Below are 22,568 nucleotides of genomic sequence, written 5' to 3'. Positions count from 1 at the left end.
ATGCCATAAAACCACCCCCTATTTTGTAAACGCTATAACTTTTGCGCATTTTTTCAACTAAAAATATGTAGAAGAATACGTATCGGCCTAAACTGAGGAAAAAAATATGAAAATGGAAATTAGTCTGGACTACTAGAATGGACTTTTGACGGTACAAGTAAAAAATCTATAAATATTTATTCATAAAAAAAGTATATGAAAAAAGATATACATAATTTTGTGAAAACAATACATTATCAGCATATTAACTCAGTACATATTATAAAGAATATTACAAAAAAGCTTATACTTATGCAAATATACTCATGACATGAGATCATATAGCACAGGAGAGTGTATATAAACTTTTAATCCTTGGAACTGAGTTTGATATGCGGAATGGTAAGTCTTGTTTTTATTCTCGACATATTTTGCGTACAGGACACTTCATCAGGAGCATGGAGCTAGGATAAACAGGTCGCCGCACAGGTTTGTGAAACAGACCGTTAATAATAAAGTATGGTATATATACAGTGTTGTTGCCTAAACAGCCTTTAGGGCATGTATTGGTTCCTTTAAAACACTGTTGTATATGACGGTAAAAAGCTTTGTAACTGGAGATTAATCTGGGCTAATGGAATGGACTTTAGACGGTACAAGTAAATATTGTAGAAAATCTATAAATATATTTATTCATAAAAAAGAGGGTATACGAAGAAAAAATTATGATATACAGAACTTTGTGAACAAAATAGTACAATATCAGCATATTATCACAGTACACAATTTAGGAAATATTACATAAAAGCTTATACTAATGCACATACTGTATGCTTATAAAGACAAGACCATACAGCACCAGGGAGTATATGAAAACTTTTAGATCGTAAGGACTGGATTGGATATGCGGAGTGATGGATGTTGCTTTTACTCGCTTTTACGCAACATGTTTCACGTACAGGACGCTTCATCAGGAGCATAACGGTAGGTAAAATAGGTCTCTGCAGCAATGTGTGGAACAGACCGTTGAAAATCAATATGTGGCATATACAATGCTGTTACCTGACCAGCCCAGTAGGCATATGAAAGGCTATTTAAAACACCATAGTATATGGAGGCAGAAAACTTCAGGCTAATGCATGGATTGTAAGGGGAAAAATTGGCAAGCGACAGTGGATACTCCGACTAAGATCCCTAAATCGAGTCCCAGATTCAGTAGTAGCTGAAATGGCTGCATAGCTTGTAGGCTTGGTAGCCAGCAGAGCTTCGAATCCGGACCCGAGGGGAGCAAAGAAGGGGTGTGTAGTCTACGTGTCGCACTTGCACGTGCAGCGCAGACGCTTTGGCTGACGCACGTTTGGTTGAAAGATGGTAGTGGAAGGCAGGCAACCGGTTATGCCATCCAAAGTCCCTAAACCGTGTCCCTGGAACTGATGCATCTCCAAGTGTTGAGTCGGTTGGACATCAAAGGGGAAGAAATTGGATAGGATAATGTGTCCGTGTTGCACCAACACAAGGAAAAAAATAGTTTGTTTATATATTTTTGGGGGATATTTATTATAGCAAAAAGTAAAAAATATTCATTTTATTTCAAAATTGTCGCTCTATTTTTGTTTATAGCGCAATTGTCAGTTAAAGCGACCGCACAATTGTCAGTTAAAGCAACGCAGTGCCGAATCGCAAAAAGTGCTCTGGTCTTTGACCAGCAATATGGTCCGGGGGTTAAGTGGTTAAAGCCCACACACGGCCATTTTTTACAACCTTAAAAACTACACCGTTAAAAACTTTGTGAAAAAATAGAGCATGTTCGAAATTTTTAATGGCCATTTTTTAGATCGTTAAAAATGCTCTGGAGCCCACACACGATCGTTTTAAAAAAAAAAAAAAAAAAAAACATTTAGAACCCGAAAAACGGTCGTGTGTACGCAGCATTAGAATTCAAATGAATGAATGCTGCAGCAACCCTGACAAACCCCAGTTGAGAAAGGGTGATCTAAAACAATTGCAATAGCTAAAAATGTACACTTTTCCCAAATATACAGTAGTATCTATCTCTCCATTGTGTTAGAGGACAACAAAAACAGTTCCTGATAGAACAATGACATATGTTTAGAAATGTTCCGGTGATCTGTCGATATGGTTCCTCCTATCGGTATGGTTCTACCCTTGACTGCGCAGGCACAATCAAAGCCAACGGAAATCACCGAACCTGATCAGCTGTAGCAACAGGTCCAGGGCGATGTGGAAATCGCTGTAAGTGGCCAGCCGGCCTCACGTCCTCGCTTCGCCCAGACGGCTCGCTGCGCTCGCTCGGCTTCCTGACTCTTTTTTTAACATCCTCCAAGTCCACGGGGATGTTAAGGAATGAGCCTGGATGCCGCGCATTAGCTTATCAGGTTCGGAGATTTCCGTGGGCTTCGTCTGTCAAGCAGGAAATCATATCGATAGGGGAACTAGCTCGACAGGACACCGGCCAGAAACTGATGTTTACTCCTGAAGAACAACAGACGTGTTGATGTAAGTTTGAAAAATCACAGAACCTATAACACAAAAACTCATGGCTATGGAGTGCGGAATGGATGGGGTATTGTGTGTCCGGATATAGGAGCTGCTATAACCCAGATCCTGACAGTGTTAATGTGACTTGTGTCTCAAGTAGGTGGCAACAGGAGTGCAGCAATGTGCTGCGTACGTTTTTGGGTGAAAAAGGCAGAAAGTATTGCGTCATCCAGCAGGGCTGACACAGTTATGTGGTCCTCCTGAGACTAATGCTGCGTACACACGGTCGTTTTTTGTGATGAAAAAAAACATAATTTTTTCTCATGAAAAAAAACAACGTTTTTCAAACGTAATTTTAAAAAACGACGTTGCCTACACACCATCGTTTTTTCAAAATGCTCTAGCAAAGCGCGGTTACGTTCAGAACGTACGGCGGCACTCTGTTCCGCTTTATTGCCCAATCCAATCTCTACTAGAACTTCAGCACCTGGCTCCCCCAACACACTGCCCACAACTCCCCTGCACATCACTTGCAGCTAAAGTACCTGCTTCCTTGGCTGCTCTGTCACGTGGAGTGATATCTTGCCAAGGAGTAAGCAGTATAGTTCCAGCTGAGAGAGGCCGCCTAATGAATGTTCATGGCGTAACTAGTCATGAATGTGCGGGAACTTGGACAAGGCAGCTTTGGGTTGAATGGGGAATGTCAGCTTCCAGCTTGTGCACTCATGGGGAAGAGAGTGAGAGGAGGGAGAGCATATCAGACAGGAGAAACTGGGACACACATGACTGTTAAGGGCTCTCTTTCTTTGGACAGACTCTCGCCACCCACCACCACACCAGCCACCATCCCATAATCTCCCCCCCCACATTCTTACCAAATGCCACCTCAAACCCCCCTCATTGTCACCATCTACTACCATGCCTACTACCACCGCAATACCAATGCCATCCTTCATGCTCTCACCATCTACCACCACAACAAACACCTTTTCACCACCTTCCACTGTGCCACCCCTTCACCAATATGAATGCCACACCCCTGTGCTCTTACGACCGATTACCATGCCTACCACTCCTACCACTCTCACCACTTACCACCATGATACAGCTACAGTTCCCCCTTCACCACAACACCTGCCAACACCAACACACTCATCCCCCATTGCACTGCTACCACCCATCATCATGCATGGAAACCCTTCAATTTTCCCCCTCTACCACCACACCTGCCACTTCCCTGGTAGGTGGTATGAGCATCTTTTCACTTTGCTCATACCACCTACCACAGCACCTGACCCCCCCCCCCCATTGTCACACCTACCATTGTACTACCCTTACACCCATCCCTCACCATTTAATACTACACCTGCCACCTCCTCACTAGGCCTGCTAACCCTAATCCTTAACCCATTCTCACCACCAACCACTTTGTCTACCACCACCACACCCACCTCCCCTGCTCTCACACCTATCACAAAGCCTGTCACCATGCCAGTGTCAATTGCCTTCTTTTCCCTCAAATCTATGCATGCCATCACCCCTACACCACACCCTAACCACACACCTAGCAACACCTCCACCACCCCTCATTTACCAATACTATCAGGCCCACTATCACACCATACCCACATAAATAAGGGAGCATCATTCAGGTATGTGTCTGTGAGTGTGTGTGTTTGTGGGGATGGGGAGAAAGGGTGGAAATATGTGTACTCCCCCAATATTGCAATCCCCTCCATTGCTGTTCTCCCTGCAAATCAGCTACCACCTGACCTGCATACATCCCTTTTGCCACCTCACACTCTTCTCCGCTGCTGATTATCATTATCCCCTGCCTGTTCCTAGCTCACCAGTGTGGAACCTACAGCTGGAGAGCTTAGGACCTGATGGCAATGCTCATCTGTGCCCTCACTCACATCTTGATCCCCTGGCCACCCACCACAGCACCTTCTCCTGCACATACTGCCCGATATCTGTAGCACCCTGTAGTTGAGGCAGAGAGCTCCTCATAAATTTACTTGCCAGGAGTAGTTAACCTGATTGACTGATAGAGATCTATTGATTTATTCCTAAGTTTGGCCTTGTTGCACTTTTCTCCGGGTACTTGGTGGTACTAGATATGAGAAGGGCAACCCAATGTCAAGTTATGGGGGGTGTCTCAGGCAATGGGCAGGAGTTTTCTTGAATCCCTTGGCCTGCTGGGAGAACCTATATATTCGGATGGAGTCAGGTGATCTATGTTCTGTGCCACCTGGATGGCTGTCTGGCTGTCTGGGTGGGCATGTGTCGTGTGCTCTGGGCTGCTAGGCCGGCGATTGGGCCTATTTAGGGGGCATCTGGCTGCTAGGCAGTGTGAGGGCCTGTCCAGAAGTAAGAGAGAAGCTCAGGGTTGAGATCACGGCTTGCAGTCCAACCAGAAGTGACAGTTCTGTCAGCCGGCGAACCTATCAGAGGTAGAAGGGAAGGCTGTGATCAAGTCAGGGACCCAACCAGCAGAGGAGACACTTGCAGAGCAGCCTTGTGTGTCAAGCTAGGGACTGAGCTGGTCAGCAGGAATGAAGCTTGAGAAATATCTGGAGTGCCAAGCTAGGTACCCAGCAGGGAAGCGTGGGTGACACTTGAGGGAGATATAACCGCCAAGATTGGAGGAGCTCAAGGGATTCAGAGTCAGTGTATTAGAGGGTCTAGTAAGAGACCAGGAGCTCAGTGTTGAAGAACTACAAGAGGCAGTTGTAGTGAAGCTGAAGGAACTGTTACTTTTGAGTTAGGAACTGTTAAAGACTGTTGCCATAGGAGACCGCATTCCTGCCTGTGCAGATATGGCGCCTTTCTGGGGCCTTTCTCTGCACAGCTGTCCTCCTATTGAAGTCTCTGAGTCTGCCAATTAAATTTACAGCTGCTTAAGGGTGTCCTGGCCCTAACACTCTTTCCCCCAAAAATATAAAAAGGACTGTTGAGATAAATAAAACCTCTTTTACATCCAATAAGTGTCTGTCACCCACTTTTTTTTAGGTATAGGATGCCATCATCCTATACCTATACAACAGGGGAAGGTAGCTTACATCTTTCTCTCTTGCTGCCCACTGTCCTTATCTCTTGCAGCCACACTCTCCTCTTCTGCTGATTTTGGTGTTTGATGTGGTCCTTTGTGAGACTATCCTGTGTGCAGGAAAGTCCAGGGATCTGGCAGAAGCCTCCTAAACCTTCATCTGTATGTGGGTGGGTGCAGCGGGAATAACACACACACAATCCAGGTGCAGATAGTAGAATTGGTATTACATATAAAGCAGTTCACAACAAACCCGATGGGAGAAGGCCCAACTTGGAATGCTTATGCCGTGTACATGTGCTCAGAATTTTGAAAAAACAAATGTTCGATGGGAGCTTGTTGTCGGAAATTCCGACTGTGTGACAAGTTACCACAACACCATTATTATCTTGTATTTTTTAACCTCAAGGAGGTTGGTTGGTGTTGGTGTTCCTTGTTAATTTGACATTGTATTTTTGAAATGTACCTGCCTACTCACAAACAAACTGTCCTTTTTGAAGTAAAACACATAGGAAAGTATTTTCTGAAAAAAAAAATAGACATTTATTCTGGGTCATAACAAAATTAAGAGGAAGGCAACGCTGGATAAACTGGTGAAATTGGCAAAGCCTTTGTATCCCAGGGCACACATCAATTATTTGACAGGCAAAATTTGTAGCCTGAGGAGTCCATATAATAGGGAGCACAATCTGGTCCAGGATTCCGAGAGATCGGGAACAGCAGCAGATGACATATAAGCCCGAATCATCTCTCACCAAAAACTTCTACTAACACGAGATTAGCAGAAGGAGAACAAAGGGTGGCGCACTTGGTATCGAACTTCCCTTTTATAGTGCCGTTGTACGTGTTGTACGTGACCGCGTTCTTGGCGATCGAAATTTCCAACAACATTTGTGCGACCATGGGTATGCTAGCCAAGTTTGAGCCAACATCCGTCGGAAAAAAATTGTTTTGTTGTCAGAATCTCCGATTGTGTGTACGCGGCATTACAGATGCCCACGGTGTGTAGCAGAGCAGGTATCAGCTTAACTGACAGCGTCTGTCTGGAGGGGCAGAATGCGGTCTGGCTGTTCTGTGCCCACACAGGTAGATGTCCAAGTAGATTGCAGAGCCCTAAGCTTCACTACTCATCTGAAACCTTTCCCTGCTACTAATACTGTCCCTGACAGACGGGGAACCTGTCCCTACATTACCAACATGCAAATGCATGCCAAACCCAGGGGCCAGGGTCTTAAATAGAAGATGGCTGCCAGAGTCACGTGGGTGACCAGCATCCAATCTGATCACTGCCCCAGTGACTTAGGAAACCATGGAGGAACCATGTTCCTCATGACTTCCACTCCCTCGGCCTTACATTTTGTACATCACCATCAATCTTTGCATTGCTGTAAAACATTTTTTTCAGCATAGGGTTTATACAAAATCATGTAAAATGCTCATTGGCTGTAAAGTATATCCCATACCTGCCAACTTTTTGAAATTGAAAAGAAGGGACACTTATCAGCAAAAGTATGCAGGCATAGGACAAACCCCTTTCCTGCCCCCTTAAAGGGGTTGTAAAGACAAGAATATTTTCCTCTTAAATTAAAGTCTGACAGTGGCTGATAAAGTAAAAAGTAATGTTTTGCATTATAACTAGTTTGATACCTGTTGAAATCGAGCTGTTTTATTCACCTCCGTCACTCCTGAATCATTATTCTCACTGACTTCCTGGTTTGTGGTGCGCATTCATTCTTGCTACATCACAGCCTAATGGGAACTACAGTTCCCATTAGGCTTAGCCTCAATACCTGTGAGGAATAAGAGAGCATCTTCACGCAGGGCTGTAGTCATAGGGAGGGGGTGAGCACATTCTGCTTTCCACCGTGCAAAACGGCTCAGGAGAGACAGGAAATGGCATTTTCAAACCTGGATTACTGTATTTTGGAGGTCAAAAGGAAAAACGAGGTAAGTGATATTTAAATGCTCTAGCTTACAGCAATCAATTGATCTAATAAAAAATGAACCTTTAGTGTTCCTTTAAAGGAGAATTGTACAAAACAACAAGATTAGTTAAACCTACAAGTGCTTTTTTTTACCACTACTATTCCTTTATATTGGGTTTTGGAATTTACAAATGCAGCAATTTATAAATCAGATGAAAGGTTTAGCACTGGGAAACACTTTTTGATAGATAAAAAGTGAATTTTATATACATCTATATAGATCAGACCAAAATGAGGGACACATGAGGAGGAATGAGGGACAGAGGGACATTGCTCTAAATCAGGGACATTGCTCTAAATCAGGGACAGTCCCTCCAAATCAGGGACTGTTGGGAGCTTTGTATTTCCTACAGTATTTCTTTACAATATGGACATAATTGTGAGGGCAATGGACCAAATAAACACACTTGTGTGAAGGATCTATGACCTAGCGAGTAACTTTTAGTTCTGAAACCTCTAACACTAACATCCTGTTATCCCCTCTCTGAAGTAAGCGCAGTAAAGGAAGCAGGGTGTTAAATAAAAAAGATCTAAAGAATAAACAGAAGAAGCAAAAAGGAGAACCATAGAAATAGAATGACGCACGAAAAACTTCAGACAACCAAAGTGGGCATGCCGGCGAAAAAACATCAGAAATGAATCCATTACTATTGGAAGATTCAGCAATGAGCTGATATGATGAAGTGACGTCTTTCTCGGCAAGAATACAGCCACAGAATGACACTGATGTCCCAGAGAAGAGAATCTACAGCTGACTCTAGATTACCCCAGCAACTAAAGGTTTTTCTGCGGAAAGGGACATGAACTGGAAACTGTCTGGTTGATAATTACCTTGGACATATAGGTTTGTAATCGGAAGACTTATTTTACCACAGGTTGACAAAGATAAGGTCTTCAAATGCACTGTCTAAATCATTTTTTTTCTGGATTAAGAAGCTGTTTTTTTTTTTACTGCCAGCCTTCCTATACCAATGCCTCCAACAAGAGCAGCTCCAGAGACACCAGTCAGGCTCAGTGACTGTGCCAAGACTTTAGTGTCATTGGTTTATATCCTCCTGCTTCTGGTTGGAATCCTAGGGAACACTCTAGTTATTAGAGTACTGCAGAGCATACGTGGTCGACGTGGAGTCCAGACCTCCCTCAGTCATCACATGTGCAGCCTGGCATCCTGTGATATTTTACAGCTGGCACTTGGCATTCCAGCTGAGTTATATGGCAGCATCTGGAGCCCCTTCCCATGGCCACTTGGAACCATTGGCTGTTCTGGCTTCTACTACCTGTGGGAAGTGCTCTGTTACGCTGCAATTTTTAATGTGTTGTCCTTAAGCTGTGAGAGACACCTTGCTACTTGCCAACCGCTAAGCCTCCATCTGCGTCAGTCCTCAAGGCTGCGCCTACGGATATGCTTACTATGGGTCACTTCTTTTTTGGCTGGGCTGCCCATGCTGTTTTCAATTGGCTTGGAAACTATTAATGTGAAAGCTATCAAGGAGGAGCCTTTTGAAGTGCAGGTGTGTACTCCATTACGACAAAGGATGGGACTTTTTATTACAAGTGTCTGCATATCCTTCCTAACCTATCTAGGAGTGTTGATGGTGGTGGTTGTAACTTGCTGGAGAATGAGGAGAGCTTTGCAAGGTAATACAAGTCTAGAAGTCACAGGACCCAATGGATCCATTCAGCTATTGGGCCGTTTCTCTGGTGGTCATACAGCAGTGCGCCGGCAAAATGCTAATCTTCTCGGTGAGTACTAGTCAAATAATATTTTTTTTCATTTTATTTTGGAAAGAGTAAGGTAGGGTAAAAACCCTGTCAGATTATTTTATATATATATATATATATATATATATATATATATATATATATATATATATATATATATATTTTTTATATATATATTGTTCAGTTGGGGAGGTCTCCTTTCACCTGTCCTAAAGACGCAACAGGAAGTGAGAAGATAGCCCAAAGATTATGCAATTTTTTCACCTTCCACCCCTGTAAGCAAATTGCTCAACTGACCGTGTTGATGGGGGAATCCCTCCTGCAGTGCTATTTTCTGCCAGCAGGGAGAGTGGGGAGCCTTCCCTGCCAGCAGAACACAATGGTCACTGCTAGCGGCTATAGCTGCCGGCAGTAATCGCATGCAAGAAATGCGACAGGCTGGTTGTACTGAAGTCAATCGATGGATCGGCTTCAGAAAACTCAGCCTGCCCAAAGATGGATCGAATCCTGGCCAGTTCTTGCTGAACCAACTGAGATTCAATCAATTGATGGCTGGCTTTAGCCTTCTACAAAAAAACAAGATTGGTTAAACCCACAAGTGCTTTTTTTTACCACTTCTATTCCTTTATATTGGCTTTTGGAATTTACAAACGCAGCAATTTAAAAATCAGATAAAAAGGTTTAGCACTGGGAAACACTTTTTGATAGATACAAAGTGCATTTTATATACATCTATATAGATCAGACCAAAATGAGGGACAAATGAGGAGGAATGAGGGACAAAAGGACATTGCTCCAAATCAAGGGGCAGTCCCTCGAAATCAGGGACAGTTGGGAGCTATGCCATTCCTCCTCCAGCACTTCACTTGCTGCAGAATGTCACTCCTCCAGACTAGCTAGCACCACGTGGGTAGGCCTGACACTGCTTCAGCCAGACTTCAATGAACTGCCTTTTGCAGGCAGGGACCTTGGGCCCCTGTGGTGTAGAATAGTTCAGGTACTAACTGTCCTCTGCTGAGCTACCACTCTCAGATAGCTCTCTTCATGCCCTGCCAGCCAGCCTGGCTGCAAAGATCCCTTTCCACTGCCCTTCTCCACAGTCCTCTCTCCTGGTTCTGCACCCATCTCTCAAACTGCAATCTCCCAGTTCTCTCAGGTGTGTGTGCCTCCCCATCCTACCGACTGTGCTAACTCCCCAGCCCTCCTGGCTGCGACCAGTAGTCCTCCCTGGAGAATCTTAGAGTGTTCTCTCTCTTGCTCTCTCATGTGCCTCTGTTTCCAGGATCTCTTCACTCTTCCCGGATGCACCCGAGCCCCAGCCCAGGATCATCACCCTTCCCCGGGAGCTCCCTGTGGGCCTCAGCAGCCTCCACACTCTCTCACTCCAGCTCTTCTACCTGACAACTCCTCCCCAGCTGGGCTGACCCTATGTATTTAGGGAGGCCTGCCCCCTGCCAATCCAAGTTGGGGATTGGTCAGGGCTCCTTAAGATATCTCAGGCAGCTCCACCTCTCTTCCCCTCCTCTCCTTCCAGCACTTTCTAGAAGGAAGAGGGAGGTGACAGTGAAGTGATGCTGCCTGTGAGCTGCCTGTGAGTCATCAGCTGCTACCCTGAGCCACTCCCAGCCCAGAATGAAAACAAACAGGCCTAGCAACCAGCTAGGCCTGCCTAAATATACCTACACTGCCAGAGAAAAACCTCAATCTAGCGCCGTAATAACTAGAGAGAGCTACAGTAGTAGTAACACTCTAACCATAACAAAAATAAGTAAATAAATAACTTGTTCAGCTATTAGGAAAAGGGGGGATAGGATCTGGCTGGTCTAGACTGGAAAATAGTATTTTTAACAAAAGCACCTCATCCCAAATTTATATATGGGAAAGTAGAACAATGGCGGGACTATAGCGGTGCATGCAAAAACCAGTAAAGGAAGATAGAACAAATAATATAAATTTTAATGATTTATTAAAAAACAGAGTAGCGTCAGGTTGTAAGGCATATCATAGACTTCACAGGAGCCCACTACACAACTCAACAACCTGATCAAGAGTACAAAGTTAAAAGGTTCCCATAACAGACATCAGTACTATAACAGAGATCGCAACCCGGTTGGTAAACCCTATATATTTCGCCCGGTCAGGCTTCTTCAGGGGTGGTTGAGATCAGAGTTTGGATTCTGATAATGACATACAGAGAAAGAAAGTTAACGATTTATACATAGAAACATTAAATATACATAAACAATAAATAAAGTCGCTCTGCCAGTGTATATCAAATAATGCCCACCTGCTGGTCCGTAGTGGGAGTAAAAAGACAACAGGGTGCGTGTATACCCTGGTTCCATCACATGCCTGAAAAATCAGGCCGGATGAGCACAAGTTGACAGCCACAAGGATAACCTAGGCAGGAAAAAATGAGAAGCCGCTGCAGATGGAATTCACACAATCCCCAACCATCGGAGAGGCAAGGGGCGGCACCCAGAGACAGAGTAGCCAACTGTGGAGAAGAGTAGTGATATCAGTATCTATTATAGAATACTTAATAAAAATATTTATAGAAAGTAATAAGATGAAATGTACACTCACAGTGCTTAAATAAACAGGTATAGCATCTGTGGAGGCATACGCCTAGCTTGAGACCGGAGGCTTATCAGATCTGTAACAAGCTGATCCAAATATTATGTCAAAAAATAGAAAAATTAGGAAAAAGGCAAAAAGAAGAAAGAAAGAAAAGAAAAACAGGAAAAAAAAAAAGGAAAAAAGAAAAAGAGAGAAATGAAACAGATAGTTTACTTCTGTATTGTAAATATAAATGTAGCGATTATAGTGATCTTAAGCATACAGCTGTTCCATAGTAGGATAAAAAGATCCACTCATAAAGAGAGAGTTTGTTAAAAAATAACAACAAACCAAAAGATTATAAGTGATAATTTTTTAAAAACAGAGAAGGAGACACTTAATAAGGAGCATAAGAAATTGTTTGAGCAAACAGAGGAGACAGGCTTGTATAGTAGGCAGCTTTTAGGCATGGTAGAGAGGATACCTGGTCAATCAATCTCAGCAGCACAGGTTAGCTCCACAGGAGTGTACAGCACACTGACGCTCCACAGCAGGACAGAGTCCTGATATACCCCTCAACCCCTCCCACACGTCCGTGCGTCAGAGGGGGCGCGGTCGGGCGTGAGCGGACACATAGTGTCAGTGCGCAGGCGCCCACACTGATGCTGGACAAGAGGCCTACAATCCCCAGCAACCCCTGGGTTGGGAGGCGTGGACGGCCGAGTGGTCGGCCAATCACAGCGCGCCGGGGGAGGGGCACCGCCGTACAGCGGAGCAGCCCATAGGCACAGAGGAAAGCCAATGTCCAAGAGCCGGGAGTGGCCAGATCGCCGATGGAGAGGGCGGGGAGCCAGCGATCAGGGGGGAGAGAGAGAGACACTGACAAAAACGGGCTCACACAATGAAGCCCTTGAGTGTCCAAATGGAAGGGGACAAAAGGTGAAAAAACAACCGCAGCAGCATCACAAATCCTGCAGAATAATATAGGATTATCCAAAGGGCAAAGGAATAGCAACTCGGTATATAAAAGGATATATCATGACCCATAACTTAGAAAGGCAGGGCCATTGAAAAAAACCAGCATGGATGTAGGCAGGGTGGCAAGGGCATATATACAGTGGCAGAGCGATTCACAACAAAGTTCACACAGATAGGTAATATTTATAGATCAGAATAATAGTTAAGATCAAACAAATCTGGGGCATTCGTATAAAAAATAATAATTCATACACATACATTGATTAGCAAAATGCCAAAATAGCCAAAGAAAGAAAACAGACAAAGAAAAGGAAAAGGAAGGAAAAAAAGAGGGGAAAAGATCAGGGGAAAAGGTAGAGCATTTAAAGGGAGGGGGAGACAAGGAAAGGGACGGAAAGGGAAGGGGAAAACAGAGGATAGAGAAAAGGAAAAAGAGGAAGGGAGGGGGAGGGGGAGGGGAGAGGGGGCAAAAGACAGAGAGAAAGAGAAAAGAAGGAGGAGCCAGGTACCCAAAGAAAGGGAAAAGAGAACAAAGCGGACAGATGATGCAGAGTGACAAGCATCATATATTTCATGCTGGAGCAACCCGGGCGGTCGCCCGATGAAAGCGTGGCAAGCCAATCAATAGAGCACAGGGATAGTGGAACTGAGACACATAGAATAGGTAGCCCTTACAGGAAAGATTTAAAACTGATATATTCGTTCAGTCCTGGGTAATGGGTGGCGTTTAGAGTTTGTATCCATTTAGTTTCAAGTTGCAGAAGACTGCGATCAATGCCCCCACCCCTAACATGTGTGGGCACATGTTCCAGGGCAGTGAATTTCACCATGGTGGGCTCGAAATTGTGCTCATGTCCCACATGCCGGCTAATGGCAGTGGTGGACAGTTTTTTCCGTATAGGTGCAATATGGTCCGATATACGTTTGTGGAAAGGTCTTTTCGTCTTGCCTACGTAGAAGCACCCACACAAGCATTTGGCCAGATACACCACGCCGACAGTCTGGCATGTGACCCGATGCCGAATGGTGTGGGTACGTCCACCAGGCAGGACGACTGTCGATCCACTTAAGATAAAAGGACACATGTGGCATCCCTTACATGAGAAGGTGCCATTGATTATGTGTGGAGAATTTTCTAGGGATTGTGATGACTCTGAACAAGTTTGTCCCGTAGAGATGGTGCTCTGCGGTAGGTGACTTCAGGTCGATCCTTAATAAATTTATTAACGGTATTGTCAGCCAATAGTAACGGCCAGTACCTATCCAAAATTTCCTTAAACTGTGCATGGCAAGCAGAATACTGAGTGAGCAGACGTATTGGTTGCAGGGAGTTAACCTTTCTGGGGGGAAAAATCAGGTCCCTGCGGTCAATACTCGCGGCTCGATTGTAGGCCTTCTTCAGGATATTATGGCTGTAACCTCTATCCTTCAAACGAAAGTATAGGTTTCTAGCAGCTATTTCATAATCTTTCTTGAGGACACAATTCCTCTTTAGTCTAATGTATTGGCTGTAGGGTATACTTTTTACAAGCGACTGCGGATGGCCACTGGAGGCATGCAGAATAGTATTGCCTGCAGAAGGCTTACGAAAAAGAGAGGAGTAGACAGTTCCATCAGATCCAATGAAGATGGTGAGATCGAGAAAATTAATCGATTTTAGACTGCATTCCATGGTGAACTTAAGATTAAAGGTATTTTTGGCCAGTCTATTCATGAATAACTCAAGTTCCGTTCTGCCACCAGACCACAGTAGCAGAACGTCATCGATGTATCTGTACCACGCAATAACGTGGCACAGATACATCGAGGATTCATCATCAGAAAAAAGCTCCTTCTCCCACCCCCCCAGGTACAGGTTGGCATACGATGGGGCACATTTAGTCCCCATCGCAACCCCCTGCACCTGGAGGAAGTGGGAGAGTCCAAACATGAACACATTTCTGGTGAGAATGAACTTTAATAAACCCAGGATGAATACGTTATAAGGTTCTGCCTGATCGCCTCTATCCTTTAGAATTTTACCCACAACTTCAATACCCCTATCGTGGGGGATTGCGTTGTAAAGACTTTCAATATCGATAGCAACCAGCCAGGTATTGGGTGGGACTGATATGCCATCGATAGTTTGCAAAAGGTCAATCGTGTCCTTGATGTACGAGGACAGGGCGGTAACATGCGGGCGAATGTAATTATCAACCAGGGAACTGGCATTCTCTGTTAGCCCCGCACAGCCCGATACTATGGGTCTACCTGGTGGGCATTTTAGAGATTTATGAATCTTCGGTAGGGCGTACATTGTAGGAACCCTAGGTTCCTGAGTGTTCAGAAAGTTCCACGTATCCTTGTCAATCAGGCCCTGATGATAGGCCTGAGTAATAAGGGCGTAGTATTCATTATTGAAGCTTAAAATTGCTGACTGGGATATTGGGCAGTACCAATCCTTGTTTTCAAGGATCTTATAACACATTCGTTCGTAGTCCTGTATGTTCATGACTACTACGTTGCCCCCTTTGTCTGAGGGTTTGATTATTATGGAGCGATTATCCTGAAGACTTCTGAGAGCTTGTCGTTGATTGAAAGTACGATTTGGAGAGTTGTTAGAAAGGTCAATTCTCTCCACTTCTTTTGTGGTCTGCTGGACAAATGACCATATACTGGCATTTTTGTTCAGGAGTGGAAAGTTTAGCGATTTGGGTTTAAAGGACATAGGTGGAGGAAAGGTGACCTCTGAGGCACACATTCCCAAAGTGGGTGGTACCAGGGGGGAATCGTCATCCACATGACCTTCCTCCCATAGTTCCATCAAGGTCTCGATGGCCTGTATCTCATCGGCATCATTTTTAAGTTGTTCAAAATTGCTAGTGTCTGACTCGATAGATGGTTTATTATAGATGACCTTGAACATTAATTTCCGGGCAAAGAGATGAATGTCTTTAATCATTTGAAACTTATCACCCCCCATGGATGGACAGAATGTGAGTCCAAGCTTAAGGACATCAATCTCATGTCCACTTAATAAAGTGGATGATAGATTGATGACCTCAAGATCCAAAGAGGGCGTGCTCACTTCGTCGAGGGTATCGGGGTGGATGATAGTTCCATCTGTTTGCCTAAAAAAATTGGTGCAATTTTGGGATCGATACTTGCCGAACTCTGGGGAAAGAGTGAAGATACATGTGAAGATACATTGGGTTCGCTTACCCGTCTCGTCGGGGTGGTATTAGGTGTCATTAGCAGAGGCGACGTGAGTGCCGGAACTCGCGGAGGGTGCGCTGATAAGGCATTCGTCACCTGTGGGGTATCAGGATGCAAGATTCGCGATAAGGAAGATGGACGAAAGTTGTCTAAAATAGAAGAGTTAGTGGGTAGACGCTTAGTAGTGTTGAGACCGGTTTGTGATAGAGATTCTGAGGACGTAGATTTTCGGTAATTTTTACGTTTCCGTGGGAAACGATCATGAGACATCTCTCGGTATACAGTTGACTGACTTGATGCTGTGGAGGAGACAGAGGTGACATTTGGTATATTAGTCAAATTGACAGGCATGTTACGTGTAGGCGGATGAGCTGTAGGTTTGTTGAAAGTTGGTTGGTTCCATTTGTAAGCATACTTATTGTCATATGCAGCCTTATCTCTAAGATATTTGCCCTCCTTAAAGTTGATTAAGTCAGTGGTATACTCTTCCAGATGTTCTTTTAGGGATTTCTCCCTCTCAATGAACAACGGATTGGATATCGACACTACAAGTTCAATATACCAGGCATTGACCTGAACATCAAGATCTTCAATTTCAGCTTCGTATTGATTGCATAAGATGTTCATCATTTCGAATGAACATGACTGTAAGTTCTGTTCCCATCTAAGTTTAAGCGCGTCATCTACCTTTTTAAGATTGGGGAATATTTGTATCCTCAGGCCCCATGGGGTGATCTGATTTTCAACATACTTGATGAAATATTGTTTATGCCAAAATATTCTGACCTTTTTCTCCAGCAGTCGTTGTAATCTAGAAAATGCTCGATCAAGCTCGGGAATAGTTATGTCAGCATTATTTGTATTGGACTGAATTTTGAACATAAAGCCTTCCCATGCAGCACCACGAAAGTCTGCCATGCTAACAGCAAAAGACAGCCTGAGAAGAGAGACCAGCAGAAAAAATTGAACAGATAATACAAACAAAAAAAAAACGACACATACACCGGGTGCCCTGTAGCAGGTGAAGTGGGAATCTACACCGCACAGGGTAGCCGGGTGGGGGTGACAGTGATGCACACTCAAAGTGCTAGAAACACTGTCAGTGAGGGATGACTGAAGGAGGGGATCAGAAGGAGATCCGGAAAGAGGATCAAAGAAGAGGGGACTAAATGGCAGAGTAATGGAGGCTAAGTCCTAAACAGATATTAACGTATTGGCAATATATACAACAATCGCAATTTCATATGTTCATAGGTAGAGCCAGGAGAGCATAGCATTTAATCATAAGTCGCTAGGCCAATCAGATCCAAATATGATGTATTGAAACATCCAAGAAAATATTTGGAAAAGGGGGATAGGATCTGGCTGGTCTAGACTGGAAAGTAGTTTTTTTAACAAAAGCACCTCATCCCAAATTTGTATATAGGAAAGTAGAACAATGGCGGGACTATAGCGGTGCATGCAAAAACCAGTAAAGGAAAATAGAACAAATAATATAAATTTTAATGATTTATTAAAAAACAGAGTAGCGTCAGGTTGTAAGGCATATCATAGACCTCACAGGAGCCCACTACACAGCTCAACAACCTGATCAAGAGTACAAAGTTAAAAGGTTCCCATAACAGACATCAGTACTGTAACGGAGATCGCAACCCGGTTGGTAAACCCTATATATTTCGCCCGGTCAGGCTTCTTCAGGGGTGGTTGAGATCAGAGTTTGGATTCTGATAATGACATACAGAGAAAGAAAGTTAACGATTTATACATAGAAACATTAGATATACATAAACAATAAATAAAGTCGCTCTGCCAGTGTATATCAAATAATGCCCACCTGCTGGTCCGTAGTGGGAGTAAAAAGACAACAGGGTGCGTGTATACCCTGGTTCCATCACATGCCTGAAAAATCAGGCCGGATGAGCACAAGTTGACAGCCACAAGGATAACCTAGGCAGGAAAAAATGAGAAGCCGCTGCAGATGGAATTCACACAATCCCCAACCATCGGAGAGGCAAGGGGCGGCACCCAGAGACAGAGTAGCCAACTGTGGAGAAGAGTAGTGATATCAGTATCTATTATAGAATACTTAATAAAAATATTTATAGAAAGTAATAAGATGAAATGTACACTCACAGGGCCATATTCTCGTAGATCGGCGCATATTTACTTAGGTGTAGCGCATCATAGTTGCGCTACGCCGGCTTAACTTGGAGAGAGCTCTCCCATATTCCCGTACCACATGCGTCCTACGTTGCGCTCGCGGAGCTGAAATGTGTCAGCGTAAGTAGGCGCAAGTGACGGTAGGAGGGATGTAGGCGTGAAGAATGCTAATGAACCGTGACCCCATGCAAATGATGTCCAGACCGAACGGAGCATGCGCCGGACGTGCCCCGCCCTCTGCGCCTGCGCAAAACAACAGTAGGCGTAAATCCCTGCTGAGTTGGGCCGGCCCAGTGTATAAATGCGTCACCACATGCGCCCAACGAGTGCAAAGTGACTCCATTGATTCTGTTGGTGGAGATTTTTCTCTTTAGCTTTGCAATGCCTGGACCCAGGAAGGAAAGGAGAAAAAAGAATTTCAGCCAAGATGAGAGGGCCATCGTAGTCTCTGCCATGGAGAGATACGATTCAAGACTCCATGGTGCTGACAGTGGCAGCACAAGTAAAACCAAAAAGGAGGAGATCCTTAGGAAAGTGACTGCCCAGGTCAATGCCTTAGGCCATGAGGCAAGGACCCCCCAGGAAATTCAGAAAAAAATGAATGACCTGCGTGGTGTGGTCAGGAACAAGATGGCCATCATTGCAAAGCATGCCAGGGGCACAGGAGGGGGGCCACCCTGTTCTACCCGGCTCACTCAAGAGGAGGAAGTGATTGCCCGCTGCCTTCGGAGGGAGCAGGTGGAGGGCCTGGAGGGCCATGACTCAAGTGAGCCACCCATGAGGACAGGTAAGTGTGTTTTATCTTCTGGTGTGTTGCATGTGTGGTGGGGGTGGTGGGTTATGTGACAAGTGTGTTGGTCCACCAACATGTGACTGTTTTGTGTCATCCACAGGTGAGCAGGATGAAGCGGGGCCATCCAATGCTGCCAGTGGCCGTCACAGACCATCATCCACTGAGCAGTCTGCTTCTGTGACTGACCTCCTGGGAAGCCAACAGGCCTTGGTGGAGGGGAGTGGTCAGTCCTCCGCGCAGGAGGTTGTTGAAGAGGAGGTCCAGGAAGAGGAGGTCCAGGAAGAGGAGGTCCAGGAAGAGGTGGTCCAGGAAGAGGTGGTCCACAGCGAGCAGGAGGTCTTCCTTTTTTTGGAGGAGTCGCATGTGGTGGCAGGACCATCACAAAGCCCCCGCATATCCAGCCCCTCAGGGTCCTCCAACACCCTCTCCAGTCCCTCCCGTCCCATCCCCCTCATCTCCAGCCCCTCCAGGTCCTCACTCTATGCAAGGGGCCCAGCCACTCCTGTCCCCAGGAGGGCTACCCACAGGACAAGGGGTGCGGCAGAAATGCTTCATGAGAATCTGGCCAGGCAGCAGGACCAGCAAACCCGTCATATGGGTGAAATCTTGGTGGAGTTGAGGCGCCTGTCCGACAGCTTGGCCTCCTCGGGAGCAGTACCAGATGCTCTGCAAGATGTGGCTGGAAACTGCGCAGCCACAATCACCAGCCTGGGTGAGCTGCAGACTACAACTGCCGAACTTGTGGGGGAGGTCAGGTGCCTGCGAAGGGCTGTTCAGGCCCAGACAGCTACCCAGGAGTCATTGCTCACCCGCATAGCACTAGCTTTGGAGGGCAGACAGGCAGGCAGGGAGGCACCTGGGAATGTTCCTCCACCTGGAGATGTTCCTCCACCTGATGCCCCAGCTCCCCCCAGGCAAGTGAGGGCCAGGAACCTGGGCACCAGGCGTAGCCCGCGCCGGGGCAAGTGATTATTTATTGTTCATTTGCTCTGGTTAAGAGCTTATTTTATTATTTGCTCTGGTTAAGAGCTTATTTTATTATTTGCTCTGGTTAAGAGCTTATTTTATTATTTGCTCTGGTTAAGAGCTTATTTTATTATTTGCTCTGGTTAAGAGCTTTTTTTATTATTTGCTCTGGTTAAGAGCTTATTTTATTATTTGCTCTGGTTAAGAGCTTTTTTTTTTAGTTTGGGTGCTGAACACAGGCAGTGTTGCAGAGTACAGTGTGAATGGTGTGTGAATGTGGGGTGGTGACATTCCTGCCAGTAAGGGGTGTCACTGGTGATAAGTTCTCCCCAGGTCCGTATGAATGACGTATGAATGGACAGCAACATCATTGGGGCCTTGACGCGGCGTTGCTGCTCCTTAGTACCGTGCGGTGTACTTCGGTCTAATCCAATGTTCTGTGCATGTGGGGTGTGTGTTAGGGACCACAGTGGTGTGCATGCGTGCATTTTCTGTGTGCCATGTTTAATGTTTGTGTTTAACGTTCAAAGATTCGCTCCACGAGACATCTCCTGACTGCTGTACCATCAGCAGACGGGGTAGCCTCGGTTAGGGGGGGACATGGTGGTTGGGGGGTCAGGTCATCACGTAGGTCAATCTGCAGGCCCTTTCTCACTGCGAAGTTGTGCAGCACGCAACATGCAGCGATGATTTGGCACACGAAGTTGGGGGAATACAGCAGGGTACCCCCAGTCTTATCCAGGCATCGAAATCGTGACTTAAGGAGGCCAAATGTTCGCTCAACCACTGCACGGGTGCGTGCGTGTGCTTCGTTATATCTTCTCTCTCCTGGTGTTTGCGGATTGCGGAATGGAGTCATGAGATGAGGTCCCAGGGCATAGGCAGAGTCACCTGGAAGGGAAAAGACAGGAGGATGTTAGTCATGCATGTGCCCCTCGTGATGTCTGCATCATGGGGGGGGACAGTCATACCTGACACCCATGTCACTCACCAACCAGCCAACTGTCCCCATACACATTCTGCTCAAATTGTCTTGGGATGTCACTTTGCCTGAATATAAAGCTGTCATGGCTGGATCCGGGGTGTTTTGCACGGACGTGCCATATGAGGCCATGTGCATCCACGATCACTTGGACATTGATAGAATGCCAATGTTTTCTGTTGCGGTATATGTGCTCGGTCTCGTGGGGGGGCTGTATTGCCACATGGGTACAATCAATTGCACCCACAGTGCGTGGGAAACCATCAATTAGGCAGAAATCTGTCATTGCCTTCAGCCGCATGTCCTCCTGGGTGGGTCTGATTATGTGGTGCGACATGCGTCGGAGTATTGCGGGGACAACTTGGTGCACGCATCTACTCATGCTGGTTTGGGATATCCCAACCACGTCTCCACTGGTTCTTTGAAAAGAGCCTGTGGCAAGAAAATGCAATGTTGCCAGGACCTTCACCAGTGGCTGCACTGCATGGGATCGTTGTGTTGGGCTGCTGATGTCATTCTTCAGGGCTCTGGTAATTTCAAGTATGGCATCAGGGCTGAATCTATAACGGTGAAACACATCCACATCAGCCATGCCAAAGAGGCTAATGCGCTGTGGGTAGATCATCTCACGTGCCCTCCTCCGTGCCCTCCTCCTTCTAAGTGCCTCTTCCTCCTCACACACTAGCAGTGCTAAGACCACGCCTGCCCCTGGCATGTTGGCATACGAATGTGTTGTCCGCAAAATTTGTTTGCTCAGCTCGTCCGGGATGGTGCTGCTGTATTTGCTTTTTTCAAGCTAACTTACTCAGGTCTGGAGCAAAGTTAACCGAGCTTTATAAGGGGTAACTTTCAGCCGGACAATCGTCTTACGCGCACAGCGCGTAGCCTAAGCCGATCGCGCGTAGGTTCGGGAATCAGCGCATCTACATCATTTGCATATTTGAATACTAATTCTATGGCAGCCTAGGATGCCATCAGCTGAAATATACGCCTACGCTGCGTAAACTTAAACTAGTTAAGACGGACAGGAGTAGCCTGATTTCTGGCGGATCTGGTTCTGTGACTACGGCGCATAGATAGGACGGCGCATCTTTACACTTACGCCGCGCATCTCCATATACGCCGGTGTAACTTGTTTGAGAATATGGCCCACAGTGCTTAAATAAACAGGTATAGCATCTGTGGAGGCATACGCCTAGCTTGAGACCGGAGGCTTATCAGATCTGTAACAAGCTGATCCAAATATTATGTCAAAAAATAGAAAAATTAGGAAAAAGGCAAAAAGAAGAAAGAAAGAAAAGAAAAACAGGAAAAAAAAAAAAAGGAAAAAAGAAAAAGAGAGAAATGAAACAGATAGTTTACTTCTGTATTGTAAATATAAATGTAGCGATTATAGTGATCTTAAGCATACAGCTGTTCCATAGTAGGATAAAAAGATCCACTCATAAAGAGAGAGTTTGTTAAAAAATAACAACAAACCAAAAGATTATAAGTGATAATTTTTTTAAAAAACAGAGAAGGAGACACTTAATAAGGAGCATAAGAAATTGTTTGAGCAAACAGAGGAGACAGGCTTGTATAGTAGGCAGCTGTGCCCCATCGTATGCCAACCTGTACCTGGGGGGGTGGGAGAAGGAGCTTTTTTCTGATGATGAATCCTCGATGTATCTGTGCCACGTTATTGCGTGGTACAGATACATC

At 45.3% G+C, this 22,568-nt stretch overlaps 1 protein-coding gene and 2 long non-coding RNA genes across 3 annotated transcripts in view; 1 reads left to right on the top strand and 2 right to left on the bottom strand.

The window, feature by feature from the left end:
* Positions 1-7,940: 7,940 nt before the first annotated feature.
* Positions 7,941-22,568, top strand: part of LOC120918543 (G-protein coupled receptor 39-like) — a 45,908-nt gene continuing 31,280 nt past the window's right edge. Inside the window, exon 1 of the mRNA XM_040330176.1 lies at positions 7,941-9,255. Within this exon, the coding sequence (XP_040186110.1) occupies positions 8,484-9,255 (772 nt within the window). The 5' untranslated portion in view covers positions 7,941-8,483. The remainder of the gene's footprint in view (positions 9,256-22,568) is intronic.
* Positions 11,176-11,880, bottom strand: LOC120918545. Its single transcript, XR_005744415.1, has 2 exons — positions 11,522-11,880; positions 11,176-11,411 (listed from the first exon to the last, which is right to left on the bottom strand). It is a non-coding gene; the product is annotated as an uncharacterized LOC120918545 (long non-coding RNA).
* On the bottom strand, positions 17,455-18,031 carry LOC120918546. The gene is made up of 2 exons (XR_005744416.1): positions 17,801-18,031; positions 17,455-17,690 (listed from the first exon to the last, which is right to left on the bottom strand). It is a non-coding gene; the product is annotated as an uncharacterized LOC120918546 (long non-coding RNA).

Source organism: Rana temporaria, chromosome 12, assembly GCF_905171775.1.
Source record: "Rana temporaria chromosome 12, aRanTem1.1, whole genome shotgun sequence".
Classification (NCBI taxonomy): domain Eukaryota; kingdom Metazoa; phylum Chordata; class Amphibia; order Anura; family Ranidae; genus Rana; species Rana temporaria.
The sequence above is the reverse complement of the archived record's forward strand: the minus strand, read 5'-3'. Positions and strand labels throughout refer to the sequence as shown.